Source organism: Astatotilapia calliptera, chromosome 11 (assembly GCF_964374335.1).
Source record: "Astatotilapia calliptera chromosome 11, fAstCal68.1, whole genome shotgun sequence".
In the NCBI taxonomy this organism is placed as follows: domain Eukaryota; kingdom Metazoa; phylum Chordata; class Actinopteri; order Cichliformes; family Cichlidae; genus Astatotilapia; species Astatotilapia calliptera.
In genome coordinates this window covers 32,944,914-32,970,532 of record NC_137432.1, presented here as the reverse complement: position 1 = coordinate 32,970,532, position 25,619 = coordinate 32,944,914, and the positions used below count along the sequence as shown (strand labels likewise).

Below are 25,619 nucleotides of genomic sequence, written 5' to 3'. Positions count from 1 at the left end.
GCCCAGTCTGAGGATCTCCTCAGGCCGTTCCAGGAGGGTGGCGCGGCCGCCCCTCCAGTGGTCCTCCTTGGGCTCTCGCGCTCTGGAGGGCCTTTAGATGTCTGGGACCTTTTCTTGAACTTCTCTTGTCTACATCTTTCCCTGTCCTATCCTCCAGCCATGTCTGTTCCGTTTGTAAAAACTTAAAAGTAAAAAAAAAAAAAAAAATCAAACAAATAATTAAGAATTTGGAAAAATCTTTTCTTGGCTTTCAGACAACAATTCTGATTGCTACAGTGCCGAATGGGACAGGCAAATAAATAAATAAGTAACAAGTGAAAAAGACACTTTGCAAAGCTCACAGAACCACAGCTGTGTATGCAAGGTTAATTAAGCTGGTGATTCACTGTCCTTGCCACTGTTCTGCTGGGTCTCTATGCCCAAGCCAGCTCATCACTAACAACAGATATGGATACTGATTCAGCAGTGAAGTGACTGTCAGTCCCCTCCCGTACATGGATGACGGCAAACTGTATGCCATGAGTGAATGACACACCAGCTCACAGATCCACCTCACCAGAATCTACAACTAGTTGTTCTTGGACTGGATAAGTAAGGAGATTTGCACTGAAGAGGTGGAGCTCCTGGGGCTCGGTCACTCTGGCACAGCTGGTTGACGGCGGAGCTCACGGGCACGTCACAGCAACCCCCCCTGGCTTCTGCCCCGCGGCTATTGAGTGACCCCTCATCTGGGGCTCTCCTCAGCTCTTTCCGGGATAGTGACTTGGTTGCCCCTCCATTGATCTTCCTTGGTCTCTTGTGAGAGCCTCTGGATGTCTGGAGCCTGGATCTCCTCCATACCTGCTTCATGCCCTGGAGGGCGGGACTATGGCCCCCCACACCCTCTAGCAGATCATTACATGAAGGAACCTTTTAAATACAAGTGCGCTCATGCTCACAGGTGTACACACAGGTGCTCACACACACAAACTACACCCTTTTTGGCTCCCACCTCAAAGCACACAGTGCCCTGTCAATCCTACGTGCTGCACAATAATAGTCAATATTTAGTATTTACTGTTATATTCACATAGATCCTCGCGATGATGTTGTTTATTATATTGCTCTCTCTTTTGCTTGTTTTCTCTTTTTTCTTTCTCAACAGGTGATCCAGGTGATTTATATATGTATTTTTTTTGTCTGTTTGTTTTGTTTTTTTTTGCCCTTCATCACCGTTCCTCTGCCCCGCTGTTTTTCTTTCCCTCTTTCTTTCTTCCTTTTCTTTTCCCGAGTCAAGTCTGTCCCGTGTTTAGCAAGGGAAAATAAAATAAAATAAACAATAAAAGCAAAAGTAAATCTAATAGACCAATACAACAAGGCTGGGATGGTCCATTTGGTAGTAAATCCGTTCTTTGCCTGTAGACAATAATTCTGATGGCAAAAGAACCAAACGGGACAGACGAGAGGAAAAAAAAAAAGAGGTGGAGCTGATTGTTTTAGTTTATTATGGAAGCTTTAATTTTAAACACAAGCACTTATAAAGAGTATCTTTAAAGAAAAACAGGGCACAGTACAATGTAAATTCTCTTAAATATAATCTTGTGATATATTGTATCCTTAAAGTAGATTTTATAATTTCAAATGTTGCAATACCAAAGTACAATAAGTATAAAACCAACAAGATTACAGCCAGTCACTTCATTTTCCTCTCTGAGACTCAACCCACCTCAGTGGAAACAAGAACTCATGTGTTATTCACCTGCCTGCCCACTCTCCACTGACCCATCTTTGAATTTCCTGAATTCCAGCCTATTCCTCCAACACCACCATTTTCAACAGGTGAGGCATGAGAATTTCTTATCAGCACACCATTAAGACCTCATGAATGGGTAAAAAGGATGGAAATCACATAACTAGAAGCTGTGCAGGAGTGGTGTCTTGGTCTCCGTGTCTCCTTGGCTGATATAGATTCAGGTCTTGTGTTTTTTGTTATTGTTGTCATCTCTTCCTTTCTCCTCTCTCCCGTCTGTTTGGGTGGAGATCATCACGGGCTCTTGCCCTTAGCCCACGCACCTGGTCTAATCAACCACCTGCCTCTGATCTGTCTGATTGCTGAGCTACTATATAAGATGGCGGCTCAGTGTGTCTTGTAGTGATGGGATTTCCGGCTCTTTTTAGAGATCCGGCTCTTTCGGTTCGGCTCACTAAAAAGAGCCGGCTCTTTCGGCTCCGAACCGGCTCTTCAGGTTGTTTTGTTGCTTTAATTAATTTATTATTAACAATAATATAAAATTATGCACAAAAGGAATTACTAACGTAAAAACAAGTGGTTTTATTTATATATGTTTATATATAAATATATGCGGTGGCCCCTAGAGACAAAACACGTACAAACTCCAAAACACATTTCTAGCATGAACTGAACTTCCAAAGCAGAGCTACTAGATCACTTAAATGACACAATTGAAAGCATGTGTGTATTGTTTGTGTATTTATACACAGGCACTCATATATATATTCAAATAATTTAAAAAAAAGTTCATTTACCTGTTATTACCACACACCAAATCCGGTCGTTGGTACTTGCTGGCTTGTGTAGCCACAAGATAACAAAGGCTCAACACTGCGCCCAGCATCCTGGAGCACTTCTGTTGTCTTTTGTACGTGTTTTGAGTTTTTATGTGCTTCTGAGTTTTTATATGCTTCTGAGTTTTTACGTGCTTCGGAGTTTGTACGTGTTTTTGGAGTTTTTACGTGTTTTGGAGTTTGTACGTGTTTTTACGTGTTTTGGAGTTTGTACATGCTTCAGAGTTCGTACGTGATTTGAAGTTTGTATGTGCTTTGTCTCTAGGGGCCACCGTAAATATACTTTTATTTATTCACTCCACATAAAATGTAATAAATAAATCATATAATACAAAAATCAACTATTCACATTTCAAGTTTTAACTATTTAAATTTTCAGCTTTTTCCTTTCACAAATTTAAAGTGAAAAGAACACAAAACACTGCAAACCACAACACAATTAAATATAAATTATAATATGAAAACTAAAAGAACATGCATATTCTCTGTCATATGGACCTGCATGAATAAACTTTCTCAATCCTTTATCATCTGCAACCGAAAATAGTTGTGGATGATTACTATACCTTTCTACTGTTGTTGTCCCTGCCTCTCTTTCTCTCTCTCTGGCTCTGTTCCTGTGCTACTGAGTGTAACTACCGCCCCTCCCCCCTCTGCCCAGCGTAAAGCACAAGGCTCGCGTGCAGAGTGAAGCGGGAAAAAAGTGCGAGAGAGAGGCTGAGAGAAAGAAAAAAAAAAACCCCACGTGACGGCTCGCGATAAGGAGCCGGCTCGCGTCGTTCACGTCAAAGAGCCGGCTCTAAGAGCCATTTCGTTCGCGAACGACCCATCACTAGTGTCTTGTTGCTGGATCATAGAGTAACCATAGTCAGTACAGCCTTGGTGAGCTCTAGTTATGTAACTCTAGAGTGTTTTCTAGTGATGGCCAAATGAAGCTTTCCGAAGCACTGAAGCTTGTATTGAAAAACGGTTCATTACTCGAAGCTTTTCAACACAGTCCTCTCCGGTGACATCTGGTGGTGAAAATTTTGAAGAGCACTTTTTTGAAGAGCAAAATAAAACGGACTGCTCAATTATCACTGCTCACTCAAGAGTGGAGTTCTCTCTGATATTGGGCCACCGTTCCGTTGCTTTGAACATGTAATTGGTTTTGTTTTCTCGATTGGGGGGCTGAAAAAAATGTAATGCGTATCTGCGTAATACATTTTGATCAATAAACTTTCCCTATTTAAACATGCACTATGGTGTGGCCTTTCTTTGCTCATAACTCCTTGATGTTGGTAAATACAATAAGTGAGCAATATATATAATATACATATGATAATGCACAGCACATTATGGAGTATGCCCCTGCTGTGAAGTCCTGCCTCCATCTACTTGTCGTTTAATCACTGGACAGCTGGACAGGTTCATACAAAATATTAGATGAGGCCAATTGTCCTATACATATTTTTGACCTAGGGGTGGGATTGATTGTGAACTGGAAAGGGAAAATGCTTAGGGGGCTGAGTACGGCTGCATCGTCACTGATTTGTAGAATCGTTTTGATTCGATACAGGATCCGATTCAATTTGATTGGAATCTGGAAAGTTTTCCCTCAGTCAGAAATATTACAATTCTGATCATTTAACAGTATATATCCATAATTTCGTATCTATTAAAAGAAAGCTGACACATGTGAGACTTAATTAGAGATGTAAACAGAGAGTTATGAAACCTGCAGCTGCAGAAGCCAGCGAAAAAAAAAAAGAGGCAAACACAGCGCGGACCCGACGACACACCAAAATCTGATTCTGACGCGTCGGGTCCGCGCTCTGTGTTTACGTTTGTATGCAGAATCCGTAAACCTGCTCCTAGTTACTGTTTTAGCTGCATGGTGTTTGACGACATGTTGTGAGGTTTAACCTGAGATGCTGGCGTTTCAGGCATAATAACGTTAATTTACAAATCGACACGGGATTTTAATGAATCAATATCACTTTATTCAATTTAGCATGGATTGTAATCAGAAAAGCGATAATCAAAACCCACCCCTAATCAAGAACTTGCAAAGTAAAAACATGCTCTATGTCAGGTAGCCCTTTTGTTATTTACATTTAAAAAGAGGATTAGTGTTACTGTGCGCTGGCTGAGTCTGTTTCTTTTCTTAGAAATAGTTTCTCCTGCCCTGGAGAAAATCCACTTGCATGGAACAGAAGAGGCTGTGGAGTGCAGGAACTACACTGCAAGCTGGTAGATATGCAGGTATTCCTGGGTCCTGCAGACTATCACCTAAAAACAATAAACAAAATGATTTTCTAAACTGTAGCAATGTAATTTACGTATAGTGTCAAATACATTTTTGTAGTCTTCATTAGCTTTAAATCACATGGAAGTGTTCCTAAAGTCATATGCTGTAATGATATTTACATTATGAAAACATGATTTTGGACATTTCAAGTTTTTCACTTCGGCAGATAAAATGAATTGAGCAAAATCAACTCAAAATATTTCCACACGCCATAACGTCCTCTCTTCCTCGCTGGCTCCATATCTGTCAGTGGAATGATCACCTCGTCGCTATCTGTCACCATCAACACACTCCACGAATCCCGTGGATGATTCACTTCCTTATATCCGTTTGAATCAGGTACCGAAGCAGTTACGTGCGTAATGAAGCTTCGGACGTCACTGGTCACGTGACTTTTGCCAAACGAAGCAAGCCTCGACACAGTGCTTCTGAACCAGTGTGTTGTTTTTTTCGACACACGCTCTGGAGCGTCAGCTTCAAGCGGGCCATCACTAGTGTTTTCTGATTGTATCTTTTTTTTTTAAATTTGGTTCCTGGACTTATCCCTGTTTCCTGTCCTATCTGAGAGTCTGGAAGTCTGGTGTGGAGTTTTTTGGAGTGTGAGCACGAGTGCGTGAAGAGGAGTTTGGAGAGGAGCAGAGATGGGCAGTAACGCGTTACTTGTAATGCGTTACTGTAATCTGATTACTTTTTTCAAGTAACGAGTAAAGTAAGGGATTACTATTGCAAAAACGGTAATTAGATTACCGTTACTTTCCCGTAGTAACGCTGCGTTACTGCGTTACTAAAACCGTCACAACAGCTGTGTGCAGATCAACAATGGATCACATATCGATTGTGGGAGAGAGTATGAGCGTGCAGCGTTTAAAGCGTGGAAGTACTGACCTTACTTTGAGTTTGATTCCATAAAAAGTGACAAAAACATTAGTGTCCGTTGTGCGTGGGAAGAAAACTTATTTTTACAGCGAAAAAAACCCCCTAAACTTCCAAGCAAGCACCGAGTGCGCAACGACGTAATGGGAAATTCACAGAGAAACTCGCGGATTCTTCAACTGACCGTGGCACACCTGCACCAGGGTAAACCTCCGCCTACCGCAGTCCTGGTTTACAGGTGAAAATAGAGCAACAGGACCGCTGAGTCTTTGGCTACGTTCACACTGCAGGCGAAAGCGCATCAAATCCGATTTTTTTGACCCTATGCGACCCATATCCGATCATGATATGACAGTGTGAACCGCGCAAATCCGATATTTTCAAATCCGATCTGGGTCACTTTCGTATGTGGTACTGAATCCGATACATATCCGATGTTTTAGAAAGCGACTGCTGTTTGAACGGTCAAGTCGCATTAAATCCGCCTTTTACGTCACCGACACAAGACTGAAGCCAATTATCAGCGCCCGAGAAGACATCGCGAACGCTTCCTAGCCATCCAGTGTAGATGTCAGTGAAACTGTTGGGAAGACAACGTAAACATTTTATTTGTACTGTATAATCTGCAGATTCTGACAGAAATCTGCAGCTATCCTTTGAAGCACCGCTCCTCTCTTAAACAGCAATAAGGATCATTATTAGGTTATTTACATTATTATGTAAATAACAAAATAACTTAAAGCAAAAATTGGGAAACGTAAAGTCCGAAGTCTTTATATTAACGGCCATCAGTCAAACAATACTGTTTGTTCTTGGTCTAAACAGAGCGCGTTGTGTGTGACATCTTCTTTTGCGCATGCGGGCCGCTTTGAGCGTTCACACTAGAGCGCGTTTGCTGTCGCATTTTATTTGTAGTGTGAACGAGGAGACAAAAAAATCGGATTTGATCAAAAAATCGGAATTGAGCATTAAGACCTGCAGTGTGAACGTAGCCTTTGACTTTATTTATTTTCTGCTGTGTTTTACTTGCATCTATTTGAAAGAGTGAGTGTAAACACAAAAAATATTTTATTTTATGTGCTGGAATGTGCAGAAAATAGGTTTAAATGTTAAACTAATTTAGTCAAGTCAGAGAATGTTGCATATAATTAAGTTTTGCTTGATGCATAAAGTTAAAAGATTAAAACTGATAAAACAAGTTAAAAAAAAGATACTTTTCCATTTGATTACATTTTGTATGATGGATTATGTAGAAAAAGTAGAATTGGGCTGAGAGATCTATCGCTTTATCACCTATTCAGGTTGTAAATCGGGTTTTTAAAAAGTAACTAAGTAATTAATTACTTTTGAAAATAAGTAATCAGTAAAGTAACGGGATTACTTTTTTGGGGAAGTAATCAGTAATTAGTTACTGATTACTTTTTTCAAGTAACTTGACCAACACTGGAGAGGAGTGTGTATTTTGGACCTGTTTCCCTTCTGTTGGGTCTAAACTCAGACCCCGCTGTATCCAGGACTTATTCCCGTGAAAGAAAAACAAGGCAACAGCGATCGATCGTTTCACTTGCAAAGGCCTCGTTGATGTCTACCATGAAATGACCCCAAATCCGGCCTCCTCTCGCTGCCTTTTATTGAGAAACAGTTCACACAAAACACATCACAGCAAAGCAACGCCCACATGGTTCTAAGACAAGGCATTGTATGTATATGTGTGAACTTCTGTATCTAAGTAAGAATGTGCGTGTGTCGTCCTGCTGACCAAAGGGTCGTAAACACAGGAAGCTTACATCAAAAAGCACAAGGATGTGTCTGTAATAAAGGACTACAACCCCCCCACCCAGAACCTCGAGATCTGGGGAGGGGGGCAGTGGAATTCCTTTCATCAGAGTTGGCATGCATAAAATGACAACATTTAACAATTCACTCTAACACCTTCCTTCCCTGCATCCCTGGAGCCCCTGATCCCTCGCACTGTATATATCTTCATCTGGTGTTTCTGTATAAATAAACTAGAGATAGACCGATCCGATATTACGTATTGGTATCGGTCCGATACTGACCTAAATTACTGGATTGGATATCGGAGAAAAATAAAAAATGTAATCCGATCCATTAAATATCACGAAAGCACCTCACAAAACTTGCAACACGCCGTAACTCACCTCAGAACGTTAGCAGTCGGAGCAGTATGCATCACGTGATAGAGCGGCTGTGGCATGCGGGACCTGTCGGTGGTCTGGATAGCATTTGGAGCTTCGCTAGCAACCCGGCATTTCATCTCCGACAAAGTTATCCCGAGAGAAGTAAAGCAAGTGTGTAAGTCCATCTCTGAATGTTTGTAAAGCATTCCTGCGTTAAGCTTAACAAGCGATATATGGAGCGACTGCCTCTTCTGGCTGCTACTTCAATCATGAAACTGCTTAACGATCAGCTGATCGGCTTTTCTGTCGCGAGTCCGTGTCTCTAGTTTGCTTTTGGCCCACTTTGCACCAGAAAGAGGAAACCAGCGGCTGAACAACAGCAGCACGTTTAAGCTTGATCAGCTGTTGTTAGAATGTATTTAATATTACTTTCTACACCAGGATCTTTTTCTACGTAGCTGACGGCTGGTAACTGTGCAGGGGCGGATCTAGCAAAGTTTAGCCAGGGGGGCCGATAGGGCATTAACAGGGAAAAGGGGGCACAAAGACATACTTTTCTTTCTTATTCTCATTTAAAATGTCTAGCTTTTAATAAATAATTATCTGACACCCAAAGTTTTAATTTGATGCAAAATGAATAGAAGTCCATTACTGTATATAGTAACTATTAAGTCTAATATATATACCCTAGTAAGCTATAGTACTTTTTACTTTGGGAAGGTACCATCTGTGCAGTCTGCAATTCTGTTGAAGAAAGATGTTGAATCTATTTAATATTTCTTGAAAAATAATTGATTTCTGTGCATTTTTTTTCACACTGCATCAAATTAAGGTTGATTACGTCGATTAAGATAAGATAACCTTTATTAGTCCCACACGTGGGAAATTTGTTTTGTCACAGCAGGAAGTGGACAGTGCAAAAGTTATGAGGCAAAAATTAGAATACAATAAGAATAAATACAGTACACAACTGTACAGAATAGAATAAAATAAAATACTATATACAGTAGAATAAAATAAAATAAATATACAATAAGATAAAAATAGAATACAAATACAAATACTATATACAACTGAGTAAAAATACAACGATGACAGAAAGGATTATTGCACTTAGTATTATTGCATATGTATGGATGTGTGTGCTTGATCAGTTAAAGTCTTTATTATGGAGTCTGACAGCAGTGGGGAGGAAAGACCTGCGAAATCTCTCCGTCCCACACCGTGGGTGCCGCAGTCTCCCACTGAAGGAGCTGCTCAGTGCTGTCACAGTCTGCTGCATGGGGTGGGAGATGTTGTCCATCAGGGATGACAGCTTAGCCGCCGTTCTCCTGTCACTCACCACCTCCACTGGGTCCAGAGGGCATCCTAGAACAGAGCTGGCCCTTCGGATCACCCTGTTCAGTCTCTTCCTGTCCCCAGCAGAGATGCTGCCGCCCCAGCAGACCACACCATAAAAGATAGCAGAAGCCACAACAGAGTCATAGAATTTCTTCAGGAGCATCATGAGGTGGAGCGTGAGGGGTGGTTCCCTATTTTTTATTTATTTATTTATTTTTGTTGTTGCTGGGAGTTGGAACCCTATTAGTTAGGTTGCTTAATATTTATGCTAAGTACTCTTTAAAATACCAGAATAGGGAGGATGGTGTAGGTTTAAGTTTATTAGATTGATCAGTATTGCTGAACTATGAAATTTTTTTTTTGCATACAGGTATAACAGAATAGCTTTAGTGTAGTTGTTGTTTTAAACTTGAGTATGAACTTATACAAAATGCAGCAAGATATTTAAAAAAACAGTTTTGTTGATTAAAAAACACTATATTGGATTCATATCGGTATCGGCAGATATCCAAATTTATGATATCGGTATCGGTATCGGACACAAAAAAGTGGTATCGTGCCATCTCTAAAATAAACTATTGACTTTTTATTCTGAACGCATTGGTCTGTGTCTGAGTCCATTCCATCCCCGTGACACTACTGTAATGAAATGCATTCCCAACTGGTCTGTAATTTTACTTTCAGCATCTATATGGATGTTAAAATCACCCCAATTTATTTTATCTGAGCTGAGCACTAAATCAGATAAAAAACAAAATGTAAAAACTGAAATCTGAGAGAGTCTCTAAGTAAGAGGTGATAAATAACAAAACTGTTTTCTCAGTTTGCTGATTATGGTGAAAAAGGCTAAGAGTCAGGCTTTTAAATTAATTAAAACTGTCTGGGTCTATGATTGATTAATATGTTGGAGTGAAAGATGCTGCAATGGCCCCTCCTCAGCCTGTGCTTTGGGGATTGTGACAGTTATTGTGAATCTGAGATTGTGACTCATTTAAACTAACATAATCATCCTGCTTTTCCAGGTTTCTGTAAACAAGGTTTGCTGGGTTGAGCAGCAGAGTTGAGTATGTGAGTGGCACCAATTAAAAACTTTGGTTGATTGATGACTGAAGGCTAAAGAAACAAGACAAACTTCATATATTTTTACATTTATTCATTTAACAATCAGCCCTTCAGTAGAACTGGAATAACAATACACAGCCACGATCAAAGCAATAACAAAGAGAGTGTACAAGGTTAAAAACCTACTTAACATGTTGGTGTCTTTTAAATTGGTGTCTGTGAACTACCGAATTTGCTATGTTTTCTCTTCAAGCAATGAAACCATTAAACAACTCTGGAAGGATGGTTTGCTTTATTCTTTCGCTTTTAGTCTAGGTTTCTAATTCCAAAAAAGTTCAGGCAGCTTGGGTGTGTGTTTGTTGCAACTATGTAAATAACTTTTCCTGAGAATGTAAATTATATGAAAAAACTGTTCTGTCCCATCCTGGCTACCTGCGCCTCATTTTATTCCACAGCAGTGATCCCGAGCAGCAGCCCAAAACATGCTTTGTGTTTTAAGGATGTACTGATCTGCACCTTGTTTTGTTGCTGCAAAGTAAAGTAAAATTAGCTTCACTGCATTTCCACAATATTAACAGTTAAAACATTTGCTATGTAGCAGTGGTCCTCGGGTTTCAGCCAAGAGTATGTCCTGTAGTATTCCCCAGAATCAACGCAAGACAATTTTTATGTATTGACGAGCTATTTGACTACAGCTTATTGTTAAAAATAAAATTATTTTTAAATTGATTTTAAAATCTATCAACAGAGATTAGGGCACAGACTACAAAAGAATAATTACCCACATAGCAGACAGGTCTGGGCTGGATCTGGTGTCAAGCCGGCACCGCTGGCTGACTTCTGGCATGGTAAATGGTATGTCATCCATATATGGGCCAGGCCTGGCGTAGATGACACTGTTTAACAGTGATTAACAGACTCACTTTCAGGTGACTCTGTAATTTGGCACTATACATATAAACCTGATAAGGGGTCCTCTCATGGACAGTGTGCAATGACACACAAATAATGACATTTCACCATAACCCTTAATGGCGAAAGGCAGTTTGGAAATTTAAATGAGATTACAATTGTTGTACATTACTCTAAAATCAGTGCTATGTACGTGACTTTACGATCACAACCTGATTTGAAACAGGATCTAACATAAACATTCTCCCCCTGGAAATAGCTCTTAGATATTAAGAGAATATGTCACATGAGATCACAGGATGGCAAAAAATGCACGTTAAAATGAGCTCATTTGGGCTCTTTTCATTGGAACACTAAAGTACCACAACAAAGAATAAGTGCACCTATATCTCTGACACTCTTAAAACCTTTCATTGTAAAACACTTGTGAATGCACACACGGACAGAAAAAAGATAATGAGAGAGAGCTGTTGTATAACTTTCATCATCATAATGCACTTTTTCTAACACACAGTTTCTGACAAAAAACCCAGCACCAAAACAAAAAAATCAAAACACCAAATGTAAGCCACAGAATATACTGCTGAATAAGACGAAAGTTAAAAAGCTTTAATTCCAAGTCATGCAAGGTAGTTGGCAAATGTCTGTAGCGTGACTTTGCTGTGACCTGTCAATATTTGGGATGTTTATAGTTATTAGAAAATGCTTTTTTAACCTTCTAGGACCTGATGTCCACGTATGCCGACGTCACATTTTGTGTTGTTTAGACCACAATACAAAATTTTATTCTATAAGGGCCTGATATCCACTTATGAGGACATTATACTGCCACCTGGTGATGGCAGAAGAGTATTTCTCATTACACGTTAGATTCAAGATGGCCAACAACACACCCAGAAGTTCAGATGGCAACTCCTGAGCCACACTTCAACCAGGTAAAAAAATCCAATCACATTTCTTGGCTGATTCTTGTTCAGATATGTACAAAAGTGTTTAATGTGTGTTATGGAAGTCAAATTTTACAAACGTTACTAAAGTTGCTAAACATGTGGTACGCGTATGTGGACAGAGGGACTTAGTCTTGTTAGCTTTGTTGTGTGGACAGAGGGAGTTATGTTGCTAACAACATGTGATAATGAAATTGTATTTTTGGTTGATTTAGGTAGAAAACAACAGGTTACTACAGTTCAAGCAGATATAGCATGCTTTATAAATAAAATCTCCATAGTTTTTTTTCCCCAGAGTGTTATTCTCTCACAAGAGCAATGGAGTTACTGTGGTGGACAACTTGTTAGTGGGGGATGCTGAATATCAACCCCCACGACAGGGGCTAAGCAGCAGTGAGGAGGACAGAAGTGGGTGTGAAGACCCCATTCCACGGCCCACTCAGCTTATCAGGGGACGTAAACATCTCTGTGATGAATATGAAGGATATCGTTCAGATTGTGACATTGGCAGATCACGCACTCCCAGATGTCACTCTTGGAAGAAGAGACAACACCAGGACCAAGCCATCAAGAGCAGTCTAAGAAAGGGCGTGGGATGCGATGGAAAGCTTCTCCGCTAACACCAAATCAAGACCACTTTGAGCAAGAAACTGTGCAGGACAGAGAGGGCTGGACCCCACTGGACTACATAGAGCAGTATATTGATAAAGCTCTGACAAAAATGATTCCAGATTGTTCTAATGCTACGTCACTGGCTAGAAGTGGGAATCCACTCAACACATCAACTGATGAAATTGATAATTTTTTTCGGTGCCTGTATTTTGATGTCTTGCGTACCATATCCTACAATCAGGATGGACTGGTCCAAATCCTTGAGATTCCTTGCCATCACTGAAAACTCTTGACAGATTCTTCAGACTGAGGCAATCGCTCAAAGTGCTCATTGACAATGTTCCAGAGGACCTGAGAGAGTGTAATAAATTCTGGAAGGTGAGGCCTTTTCTGAAACGCATTCTGAAAGGCTTCAAATCTCAGGCTCGCCCAGAATGCGTTTCAGTTGATGAGCAGATGATTCCTTTGACAGGGGCTTGTCCATATCAACAATATCTGTCAATGAAGCCAAACTCAGTGGGCATAAAAAACTGTGTTTACGCAACAGCAGATGGTATTGTGCTGGACTTTAACATTTATCAAGGGGCAGCTGCACCCCTTGAGCAGGTTAAAGAACCAGGGGATCTGTTTTTGGGAGGCTTGATCATAGATTGTCTGTCTCAAATACTGCATCCTAATACAAATGTTTACTGTGATCGGTTCTTTATGTCCACCCAAGGTGTGGAACACATGATGAAGAAGCAGATTCTAAAGTTATGAAGAATCAGGTCGCTGCAGCAGTACAGAAGTGACCAACTGACAAAACAATGAAAAAGAAACGAAGCTGGACCTCAGCACAAGTTACCACTGCGGATGGAAAGATTTGCATGGTTAAGTGGTATGATGTCTACTGTTCATGCTGGAGAGCCAGACGACACCTGCTGGAGATGGGTCAAACAACTAAAACAATATGTGACAATCTGACGACCAAGTATTATCCCTGAATACAACTCCAAGATGGGTGGAGTTGACCTTGTTGATAGAATGATGAGTTACTATCGCATGTGTGTCCATACAAAGAAATGGACACACATGCGAATGCTAATGCACTTTATGGATCTGCCTTTAGCCAACAGCTGGCTACTGTACCGCAAAGACCTTACTGTATGTGGCACACCAAAGAAGAACAGCATGGAGTTCCTTGAATTTCGCATGGAAGTGGCCATGACTTTCTTGGCTGAGCATGCCAATGACAGCTTTGACTTTTCAGTGCAGGAAGAAGACCCAGATGTGTAAGTCCAAGGGAAAAGCATCCAGTGAAGGCAGTGCCCCATGTGTTACGTTTTGGTGTGTCAGTGTTTTGTTTTTGCATGACTTATGTATTTCCTGCTTTACTTTGAAAGTCTGTGTTATCTTAGTGTGTTCAGTTTACATTTTCCCTGTCTCGTCAGTTCTAATTTGCCCCAGCTGTGTTTCCCTCCTGTGGTCCATTTCCTGATTGCCCCCTCTATGTATTTAAACCCTGTGTTTCAGTGTGTCATGGTCGCGATCTCCCCCGTGTTGTAAATAGTTTGGTGTTTTGTTGTAAATAAATAGTCTGTTGTTGTAAATAAATAGTCTGTTGTAAATAGTTGTGAATGGGTTTGTTAATACTTTCGTCATGGGATATTTTCGTTTTGGGATTTTGGTGGAGAGCCTTCGTGGTTTTATTTTCCTTATCTTTGTTTTTCTACGTTGCACCCCGGTTGCCTAGGCCGGGGTGTAACATATGGGGGCTCGTCCGGGATCGCTGGAGGGTCCGAAGGAGGGACAGCTTCGGCCTTCTGTCTTCGCTGGAGGGTCCGAGGACCGCTTCAGCCTCCGTCTGTCTTCGCTGGAGGATCCGAGGGACCGCTCCAGCCTTCATCCGCCTTCGCTGGAGGATCCGAGGGACCGCTCCAGCCTTCTGCAGCTGGTGGGCTGCGTGTCCGTGTGTGCAGCTGGTGGGCTGCGTGTCCGTGTGTGCAGCTGGTGGGCTGCGTGTCTATGTGTGCAGCTAGTGAGCTGCTCGTCTGTCTTCGCTGGAGGATCCGAGGGACCGCTCCAGCCTTCATCCGCCTTCGCTGGGGGGAGGGTCCGTGGGACCGCCCCAGCCTTTGTCGTCGCTGGAGGGTCCGTGGGACCACTCCAGCCTTCATCCGCCTTCGCTGGAGGGTCCGTGGGACCGCTCCAGCCTTCGTCGTCTGCTGGAGGGTCAGTGGGACCGCTCCAGCCTTCATCAGCTTCGTCTGCCTTCGCTTCAGCCTTCGTTTGTCTGAATCAAACTTTTCACTTGGGGTTACATGTTTGATTTTTGGGTAGGGGGAAATGTTACGTTTTGGTGTGTCAGTGTTTTGTTTTTGCATGACTTATGTATTTCCTGCTTTACTTTGAAAGTCTGTGTTATCTTAGTGTGTTCAGTTTACATTTTCCCTGTCTCGTCAGTTCTAATTTGCCCCAGCTGTGTTTCCCTCCTGTGGTCCATTTCCTGATTGCTCCCTCTATGTATTTAAACCCTGTGTTTCAGTGTGTCATGGTCGCGATCTCCCCCGTGTTGTAAATAGTTTGGTGTTTTGTTGTAAATAAATAGTCTGTTGTAAATAGTTGTGAATGGGTTTGTTAATACTTTCGTCATGGGATATTTTCGTTTTGGGATTTTGGTGGAGAGCCTTCGTGGTTTTATTTTCCTTATCTTTGTTTTTCTACGTTGCACCCCGGTTGCCTAGGCCGGGGTGTAACACCATGTCTCATTCCGCAGGAGGGCTAATGCACATCTGTCAGGGGCGCCGAAAGTGAAGAATGCAGCGTGTTGCAGAGCAAAAGACCGCTCAGGGAAAACTCAAGAGAAGTGTGTTACATGCAAGGTGTTCCTCTGCTTACAGGCAGATCACAACTGTTACACAGCCTTTCACACATAGGTGTTCCCATATTTTGTTTTGTTTTTTGTTTGTTGGGTTGTTTTTTTTAGCCATCAGAATTGTTGTCTGAAGGCCAAGAAAGATGCCCAACGGATTTACTTTACCAGGTGGATCATCACGGCCTTGCCATATTAGTCCATTTGATCGAACTTTGTTATTATTTATTTTATTTTATTTTAGTTATTACAGATGGGACAGGCATGACTGGGGTATAGGAAAAGGAGAAAGAAAGAAAGAGAGAGAGGGGAAGAAAAACAGAGGGGAAGAGGGACAGTGAGAGAGGGCACTTAAAAAAATCACCTGGCTCACCTGTTGAGAGGAAAAAAAGAGAAAACAAGCAAAAAAAGAGAGCAACACAATACAGAGCATCACTGCAATAACCTAAATAAATTTAAGTAACAGTAAATACTAAATATTGTATGTATTTATGCAGCACGCAAAACTGACAGTGCACAATGTGCTTTGATGTAGCAGCCATAAAAAGGTGTAGTTTGTGTCTGTGAGCACCTATGTATACACCTGTGCGCATACCTGTGTGAACGGGCGTGCCTGTATTCAAAAGGTTTCTCCATGTAACATTCTGCTGGTGTGGGGAGCCAAAGCCCCATCCCCCAGGGCATAAAGCAGGAATGGAGGAGATCCAGGCCACCAGAGTGCGGGAGCCCAAGGAGGACCAACGGAGGGGCAACCGTGCCACCCTCCTGGAAAGAACTGAGGAGAGCTGTTGTGGCCATTTTTGTTGAATGTTCATAAAATGCAATTTGTATTCATTTTTGTTTTTTCTTTAAAGGTGTAAGAATATACTGACCTGGTTTTGTTATTTAAATTTGTAATTAATTTTATTGGAGAAGCTTTTGCAAAGTGATTGGTTTATTAGCTTATGGACCCTCCCATTAATCAAGAGATTAAGAGCACCCTGGATGGGTGTGGTAAAGAGGTTTTTCGTTTTTTGTTTGCCAAATGTCAGATGGGAAGATGGGAGGGTTAGAAAATGATTTTTTGACCACTTTTGAAGTTGTTAAAGCAAATTAAATTAACTTTCGTTTAATTTTAAGTTTTAAGAAGTTATTTGGTTGATTTTTGTTTATAATTTTGCACAAAATAAACCACATATGATTTTTAAACAATGGAGTCAGAAGTGCGTTCTAAAACAAACCTCCCATTGCCACCCACGGCCTTTTCTTGGACTTTTTTGGTGTTTGGAAAGTAAAAGGCCGCAACAAGAGCCTCAGACGTGGTGTCACCCAGCAGCCACAGTACGGAAGACACAGGGGCTCCAGTGACGCGCCCACAGGCTCTGCTCGCAGCCAGCCTTGCCAGAGTGGACCAAGCCTCAGGCCCAGAGGTCTGAGGGTCCGACTGAACCACGGCCACCTGGCCCCGTCTCTCATGACTGTGTGAAGGCAGGCAGGAAAGGTGGACCCAAGAGCAGGACTCATGGAGGCACAGGTGTACTCTAAGTCTAATTTCATACTGCAGGTCTTAATGCTCATTTGCGATTTTCTGATCAAATCAGATTTTTCTTGTCTGGTTGTTCACACTAAAAATAAAATGTGACAGCAAACGCGCTCTAGTGTGAACAGTTCACGGCCCTCAAAGCGGCCCGCATGCGCAAAAGAAGACGTCACACACAACGCGCTCTGTTTAGACCCAGACGAAACAGTATTGTTTGACTGATGTCCCTTAATATAAAGACTTGTTTCGGACTTTACGTTTCCCAATTTTGCTTTAAGTTAAAGTTATTTTTTTATTTACATATGGCCTAATAATTATCCTTATTGCTGTTTTAGAGACAGAAAGTTGCAGATTTCTGTCAGAATCTGCAGATTATACAGTACAAATAAAATGTTCACGTTTCTCTAACGTTGTCTTCCCAACAGTTTAACTACATCTACACTGGATGGCCAGGAGGCGTTCACAGACCATGACAGAACTAGAAACAGAGAGAAAATGGGAACCAAAACCTAGCGACTAGAAATCTTAGAATAGAATACACAACAAGAATAAACAAAAACAAAAGATAATATTAAATAACATAAAACACTGAGTCAACAGACTCAGGACCATGACACCGCCAAGAAGCCATCGGGAGTGAGCGGGTACCCAGACCTGAACACCGAGAACCACCAACACTTGAGGGTATCAGCCACCAGCTGGGAGTGTGCTGCCCACCCATTCCTGGGAGGGCCTGAGTAAACATGTTCCCACGGGGGGAAAAAAGTTTGAAGTAGCAGTTTTGGAGTGAAATGTTTTGTTTTCCATGTGATGTTCAGAAATCTTTTACTTTTTTTACTTTGTTACAGACATACGTGTTCCTGTAACTGTTAGAAGCACTTCAAATGAGCCATATTGTTCAAAGGGGCCCAATTGTTGTTTCTCATTTTGTTTTTGTACTTAGGAAAAATGCTAACACCAAATAAAGTTTTGCACATCATTACTCAATTGTGACTTTTTAGTGTTCTATCGAAATTTAAAACGAATGTCCTCATGGGGATATCATTTTTCTTGGGAACTACATCAGGTAAAATGATACTTCTTTGTTTTTACATTCATCGGGTCCCAAATAACAAAGAGAAATTAAAAATGCATGCCATGAAGGACTTCGGATCTTAGAAAATTAAACAACAAAGAACAATGTTCACATTGCTCTATGCTCCATATTAATCTATTCCCCTGATTCTTGTCTTTTCATCCACTTCTTCAAGGCTCCTTCGTAAAGATGGTTCCATCAGATTTTTTTCTCCAGTTTAGATGAAAAACAGCAGTCGTGTTATTAGTCTTTAGCTTCTGGCTCATCTGGAAGTTGGAGAGGAACAATATGAGGGAGGTCTGGAATGGTGTGAAAACCATCACAGGCCACAACACCAAGAAAAGCACAGTGGGGGGGACTGTGGAGAAGGCAAACTAACTCAACAACTTCTTCAACAGGTTTGACCAGCCCACAACCCCCCCACCCTCACCTTCACTACAGAGTCCAATCCCCACTCTCCTGCCTCCCTCGCTTCCCCCCCTTCCTGACACCATGACACCCCCCTCCTCCAATCCCTCTCTCAGCAGCAAGACATCTCCCCCCCTCCCCTCCTCCCAAACATCTCCCAGTGTCACAGTGGATCAGGTCAGGAGACAACTGAGGAAGCTTCGCCCCAGAAAGGCAGCAGGCCCAGGCAAGGTGTGTCCTAGGATGCTAAAGGCGTGTGCTGCTGAACTTGGGGAGCCGCTACAACGAGTCTTCAACCTCAGTCTGCGACTGGGGAGAGTGCCCGCCCTATGGAAGACATCCTGCATCGTCCCGGTCCCCAAAAAGAACCGGCCCAATGAGCTGAATGACTTCCGACCGGTGGCACTGACGTCACATCTTATGAAGACTCTAGAGCGGCTCTTCCTCAACCTCCTCCGACCACAGGTACAACATGCCCAGGACCCACTACAGTTCGCATACAAGGCGGGTGTCGGAGTGGAGGATGCCATCCTGTACCTCCTACACAGAGCCCACTCACACCTGGATGGGGGAAAAGGCACGGTCAGGATCCTGTTTCTTGACTTTTCCAGTGCCTTTAATACCATCCGGCCCTGTATGCTTCAAGAAAAACTGAACAGGATGGAGGTGGACCCCTGCCTGGTGGCTTGGATCTCCGACTACCTCACCGACAGACCACAGTACGTCAGGCTGAAGGACATCACGTCTGACACAGTGGTCAGCAGCACAGGAGCACCACAGGGAACTGTGCTGTCCCCTCTTCTCTTCACCCTGTACACCTCTGACTTCTGCTACAACTCTGAATTATGCCACATTCAGAAGTTTGCAGACGACACAGCCATCATGGGGTGTATCTGGGATGATCAGGAAGAGGAGTACAGAAGTCTGGTGAGGAACTTTGTCGCATGGAGTCACACAAACCACCTGCAACTCAACACCTCAAAGACTAAGGAACTGGTTGTGGACTTCGGGAGGTCTAGAGCAGGTCCACTGCCGGTTCAGATAGAGGGGGAGGAGGTGGAGGTGGTCACCAAGTACAAGTACCTCGGGCTGTGGGTGGACAATAAACTGGACTGGTCATGCAACACAGAGCACCTGTATAAAAAAGCCCAAAGCCGACTGTACTTCCTCAGGAGGCTGAGGTCTTTTAACATCTGCAGGAAGCTCCTGAGGATGTTTTACCAGTCGGTGGTTGCTGGAGTACTTTTCTATGCTGTGGTGTGCTGGGGGAGCAGCACAGCAAAGAAGGACTCATCCAGGCTGGAGAAACTGATCAGGAGGGCTAGCTCTGTGGTCGGCATGAGGCTGGACACTCTGGTGACAGTGGCAGAGAAAAGGACATTAAAGAAACTGATGGACATTATGGACAATGCCAGGCATCCTCTGCACACGGCCATTAACAACCAGAAGAGTCTGTTCAGTGACAGGTTGCTTCTCCCAAAGACAAGAACTAACAGACTTAAAAACTCCTTTGTCCCACACGCCATCAGACTGTTTAACTCCTCTCTGGAGGGGAGAGGGAGGGGAAACAGGAGGACAAAGGAGGGAACAACTAAGCTGTAGTGCCTCTTCACCTCACTGTGCAATACCTTTTGTGCAATACTTTTGTAAATAGTCAACAGTGCAATAGACTCAATACTTGAAATGTGCAATTCACTTGTATTTTTATTTTTATTCCTATTTATTCTATTTATCCCCTTCGTATATTTTATTTATATTGTCTCTGTATTTATATATATGTGTGTGTGTATAACTCTGTAACTTCTGTCGGTGCTGTGCTTTTTTGGAAATCGAATTTCCCAGAGGAACCCACCCGAGGGATTAATAAAGTTCTATCTTATCTTATCTTATCTTATCTTATCTCTTATCTTATCTATTAAAAAACCCCACTCATATTTACATTTACTATAGCAAAGCCATGAAGGTCATCATGCAATGTATGATATACTAATAATGAACTGCTCTTCATTAACAAAGATCGGAAGATCTGTTTGACTTACTTGCTCCAGGATGTCTGCTTGCACTGAAGGATTACTTAGATCCAGCATTGAGTCCTGTGGGCTGATCCTCAGTTTAATGAAACTCAGCTTGTTCCCTAATATAAACACATGTAAACAGAGTTAGTCTGGATCCTTCATTTTACACATTTCTGTCATGGAGAAAGACAGATTTTTTTTTTTCTATTTGAAATATAAATGTTATATAAATTTTCTAGTAAAGAGTTTTACTCACTGCAATCACAGACGAAAGGATGTGTTTCTGTGCATGCCCTGTCTCCCCATTTACCAGAGTTCACCTTCAACATAGCAACACAGGTTTGAGTGCTATCAGTCCAGACAGGCTCGTCTGGGTTCCAGTATCTAAATGAGGAGTCAGTCTGGTCTGACCACTCCCAGGGGTCTCTGAAGAGGCCAACATACACTTCACTGCCATTGGCTACTTGCTGGACTATCTGGTACTCAGCATCATTCCTTAGACTGGTCAGGTCTGTGTAGTGTGCTCTGCAGAAATCACGGGCAGCAGTCCAAACCATGCGTCGTGTGTTAAGGATGTACCGATCTGCACCTTGTTGTCTCGCTGCAAAGTAAAGTAAAATTAGCTTCATTGACTTTTGATTTCCACAAAACAGTTAAAACATTTGCTATGTAGCAATGGTCCTCGGGTTTCAGCCAAGAGAGTGTGCAGTGTGTCCTGTAGTATTCCCGAGAATCAAAGCAAGACAGTTTTTATGTACTGGCAAGGTACTGAACTACAGCTTATATTGATAAAAATAATTATTTTTAGATTAAATTTTAAGCCTATCTACAGGGAGCTTACTAAAAAGGATAATTAAGCTTTGACAATAAAAAAAAAGTTGTCTGGTGGTTTCTTCTTGTTTAAAGGGAGTTTTTCCTTCCAACTTTTGCCAAATGCTTTCGCATAGTGGTTCATCTGTATGTTGGTCTTTTCTCTGTGTTATTGTTGGGTCATACAATATGAATGTCTTAAGTTGACTGTAGGTGTTATGTAGTGCTATATAGGCCAAGCAAAGTTTATTTTTAGATAAGATAACTCTTTATAGTCGTCGCACAATCATACATATTATAATAGTACAATGAAACTGAAAAATGGGAAATTGGATAAAGTGCTTTAAAAACAGTAAGTGCTGACCTAAATGCTTAATATTAGGACAGGAAAAAAATATGAAAATTAAATCAAATAAAACACAAAAATAAAGAAATAAATAATAATATAATTAATATTATTATTATTATTATTATTAACATATCTGATATATATATATATATATATATATATATTATGTTGTTCGAACGTGAAAAGTATATTGTACAAACATGAAAAGTATCTTGTTAGAACATTAAACTTTTCACGTTATAATGTGATATACTTCAATTTCCTTTTGCCTGGGTGGCAGCTCTACGCTTCCGTACCATCCAGAGTGTTTCTTCATCAAGACGCTTAATTTAAAGCCCATTTGTGCTTTGTAAAATCTACATGTATAAACTATGTATACATAAACCAAAGTTAAAGCCTTTTAAGAGTGGCTTTAAAGAAAACAGTTCTCAGTTCACCATTTTCCATCATAGACAGATTCTAACAGGTAACTGCGAATCACTTTTGTGATGCCCTGCCCTTTTTTTATGCCTTTACCATTAACTTAAAATAAAGAATTATGTCAAATCATTTGGTCCAAATGTTCCTGTTTCTCATCAAATTTTAATGACTGAAAACTATCATTATTGACGAATGATGGTCTCCAAGGTCAGATTCATGATCAAATTGTTCTGATCACTGATCAATGGTCACGAGCATTACTCGAATACATGTTTTACGAATGAGACTTAGGCCCCCTCCTCAGTTAAGTGATTAAAGAAGTCGCTTGGATGAGTGATGAAATGTTTCACCCACCCTAAAAACTACACCCAGATGAATAGAATCAACTTTCTGAATGAATGAACCACGAAACACATGCATACATCCAGTGTGTCTAATGAGTGTTTATAGGTTTGTATCATACCAGTATGAACAAGAATGACTCACCATCAAAGCAAACTGAATACCGTTGGTATTCACAGGAAACCATATTCAGCTTCCCGTCTTTGAAAAATGGGCAGTTGTAATTTACATTTATTGAACTCCACAACAAATAATTTCTTTCTCCCTCTTTGTAGAAATCATCATCTGCCAGAGACCAGTGCCACCTGGGAGTCGTGCCCTTTAAAAGGCCAATCCATACAGCATCATCATATTTATCTCCGACAGCTTCAAGGACAATTTTCATCTCTCTCATGTCATTAATAGTGGCCAGGTCGAAACATTGCTCCCTGCAGATGCTCTGTGCTTCAGACCAGGTCTTTGGTGTTTGAAAGAAGGCAAACTGGGGCTGGAGGCCATGTGAAAATTGAAAAGACAAGCCTGTGGAATAAAAATCACCCACAAATTAAATACTTGATGGGGCATTGTAAGAGCCACTGCTTTCTGTAAGATATCTTAGAGAATCACAAATAATGATATGTCCACATTTTATTATTTACTTGTAATTAAAAATGTTCACTATAAGATTTGTCAACATTTTAGCATCACTTGTACGAGTCATTAAAGAAACTGCTGGACATTATGAACAATGCTGGGCATCCTCTGCACACGGCCATTAACAACCAGAAGAGTCTGTTCAGTGACAGGTTGCTTCTCCCAAAGACAAGAACTAACAGACTTAAAAACTCCTTTGTCCCACACACCATCAGACTGTTTAACTCCTCTCTGGAGGGGAGAGGGAGGGGAAACAGGAGGACAAAGGAGGGGGGAACAACTAAGCTGTAGTGCCTCTTCACCTCACTGTACAATACCTTGTGCAATACTTTTTGTAAATAGTCAACAGTGCAATAGACTCAATACTTGAAATGTGCAATTCACTTGTATTTTTATTTTTTATTCCTATTTATTCTATTTATCCCCTTTGTATATTTTATTTATATTTGTCTCTGTATTTATATATGTGTGTGTGTGTGTGTGTATATATATATATATATATATATATATATATATATATATATATATATATATATATATATATATATATAACAATTCTGTAACTGTAACTTCGGTCGTTGCTGTGCTTTTTTTTGGAAGTTGAATTTCCCAGAGGAACCCACCCGAGGGATTAATAAAGTTCTATCCTATCTTATCTTATCTTATCTTATCAAAATGAAATCTAGGACAAAAATCATGTCTATATATTTTTGCAGAACAATTACACAGCAGGGCTGCTTGACAAACAATTTAATGTCATTGAAACAATTATTAGAAATTTAACAAAAAAAACCCCAGCTGAAATATAATTAATTAATTACAAAACAAAATATAAGGTTCAAAGTAATATTTTAAACATAGAACAAAAGGACAAAATAGGACAATTATGAGCTTTGAAAGTGCTTGACAATCACATTCCTGGGCAAGATGAATTACTGTTTCCATTATGTTAGTAATTAAAATATATATTGAAAAACAATTTCTCAATTAGAGAATGTGATTATAGATATCTTTCTATTATTTTAAAGATTAAAATGTGCATGTCCAGGTATGTCCAGCTGAAGAGTGAAAAAAGATAAACTTTTTGACAGTTAGCAACACTGACCTGACAGGAGCAGAATTAGATGCATGATCTTTGCCAGAGCTGTTATTCTGTGGAAAATATTGGAGAGCTGGAGAGCCCTCAGTGTCTATCCAGGCTGGATCTGCCAGAGCAAAATCACTTATGCTCTTTTTCTAAGTTTTTAAACAATGAACTGCGATTCCCATACGTGGTCATGCAAATGTTTCCCACTCAGAATGCAAAACAGCACTGTTTACTGGAGTTAGTCATGGCATTATAAGGAAAAACACTTTACAGTAAATCTGTTCTAAAACGATCGTGTTGTAATCCTTTATCTTGTATAATTATATTTCCAAACATTAAATTAAATTATTTCTTATTTGTAGAGTTCCATCATTTTCTGCTGCCAGGGTGGAGTCTTTGTCATGGATGGAAATTCTGTGCAAATTACTTTCTAGAAATGTACTGAAGTAAAATATATCAGGTTAAGGGTTTGTTGATCATGTGTTTATTTTATTGTTTTCTCAGTTAAAAATGTAATGAATACGATTGTATACACCAGAAAGATCTTAATTCTGTAAATAATTTAAATTTCTCTGTAGGAAATTGTGATTCGCACATGGTAACCATTAAAAACATAAAAATACTATCAACTGTTTGGCTTTTTAAATTGAATTCAAAATGATCATTTTTAAAATTAAATGATTGGAAGGCTTCTCCTCATTTGTTTGTTTTTACAGACAGCGGTGCCACCTCCTGCTGGCACCATGAAGAAAAATGCAGGATAGAAGAACTTCAAAGTGCAGAACCCCAACTTGAACTGAAACTGTTTACAGCCGAGTGTGAAGCGGTGAAACTGAGAATCAACACCTCCAAGTCTGAGGCCATGGTCCTCAGTGGGCAATGGGTGCAGTACCTACTCCAGGTCAGAGACTAGTTGCTGCCCCAAGTAGAGGAGTTTAAGTATCTTGGGGTCTTCTTCACAAGTGAGGGGAGCGGGAGGTCGACAGACAGATTTGTGCTGCGGCTGCAGTGAAGCGCTGTACCAGTGAAAAGACAGCTGAGCGTAGTGACGCTCTTGCTTTACTGATCGATCTACGTCTCTACCCTCACCCTATGGGCATGAGTTCAGGGTAGTGACCAATAAAACCAGATCATGAATACAAGAGATAGAAACAAGCTTTCTCCAAAGGGGGGCTGGCCTCTCCCAGACATAGGGCGAGGATTGTGGAGTTGTACTCCTCCACATCGAAAGGAGCCAGTTGAGGAGGTTTGGGCATCTGATAAGGATGCCTCCTCGGGACCTCCTGGGTGAAGCGCTCCGGAGATGTTCCAGTGGGAGGAGGCACCGGGCAGACCCAGGACGTGCTAGAGAGATTATATCTCTCGGC

General features: G+C 41.1%; 1 protein-coding gene across 1 annotated transcript; it reads right to left on the bottom strand.

Annotated features, from left to right (window-relative positions):
- Positions 1-14,815: 14,815 nt before the first annotated feature.
- LOC145431864 (macrophage mannose receptor 1-like) lies at positions 14,816-24,388 on the bottom strand. The gene is made up of 5 exons (XM_080308141.1): positions 24,271-24,388; positions 22,677-23,051; positions 20,868-21,212; positions 20,636-20,730; positions 14,816-18,454 (listed from the first exon to the last, which is right to left on the bottom strand). Exons 1-5 carry the CDS (start codon positions 24,293-24,295, stop codon positions 18,359-18,361), a joined length of 936 nt encoding a protein of 311 aa, XP_080164267.1. The 5' UTR covers positions 24,296-24,388; the 3' UTR covers positions 14,816-18,358.
- Between the last annotated feature and the right edge of the window lie 1,231 nt (positions 24,389-25,619).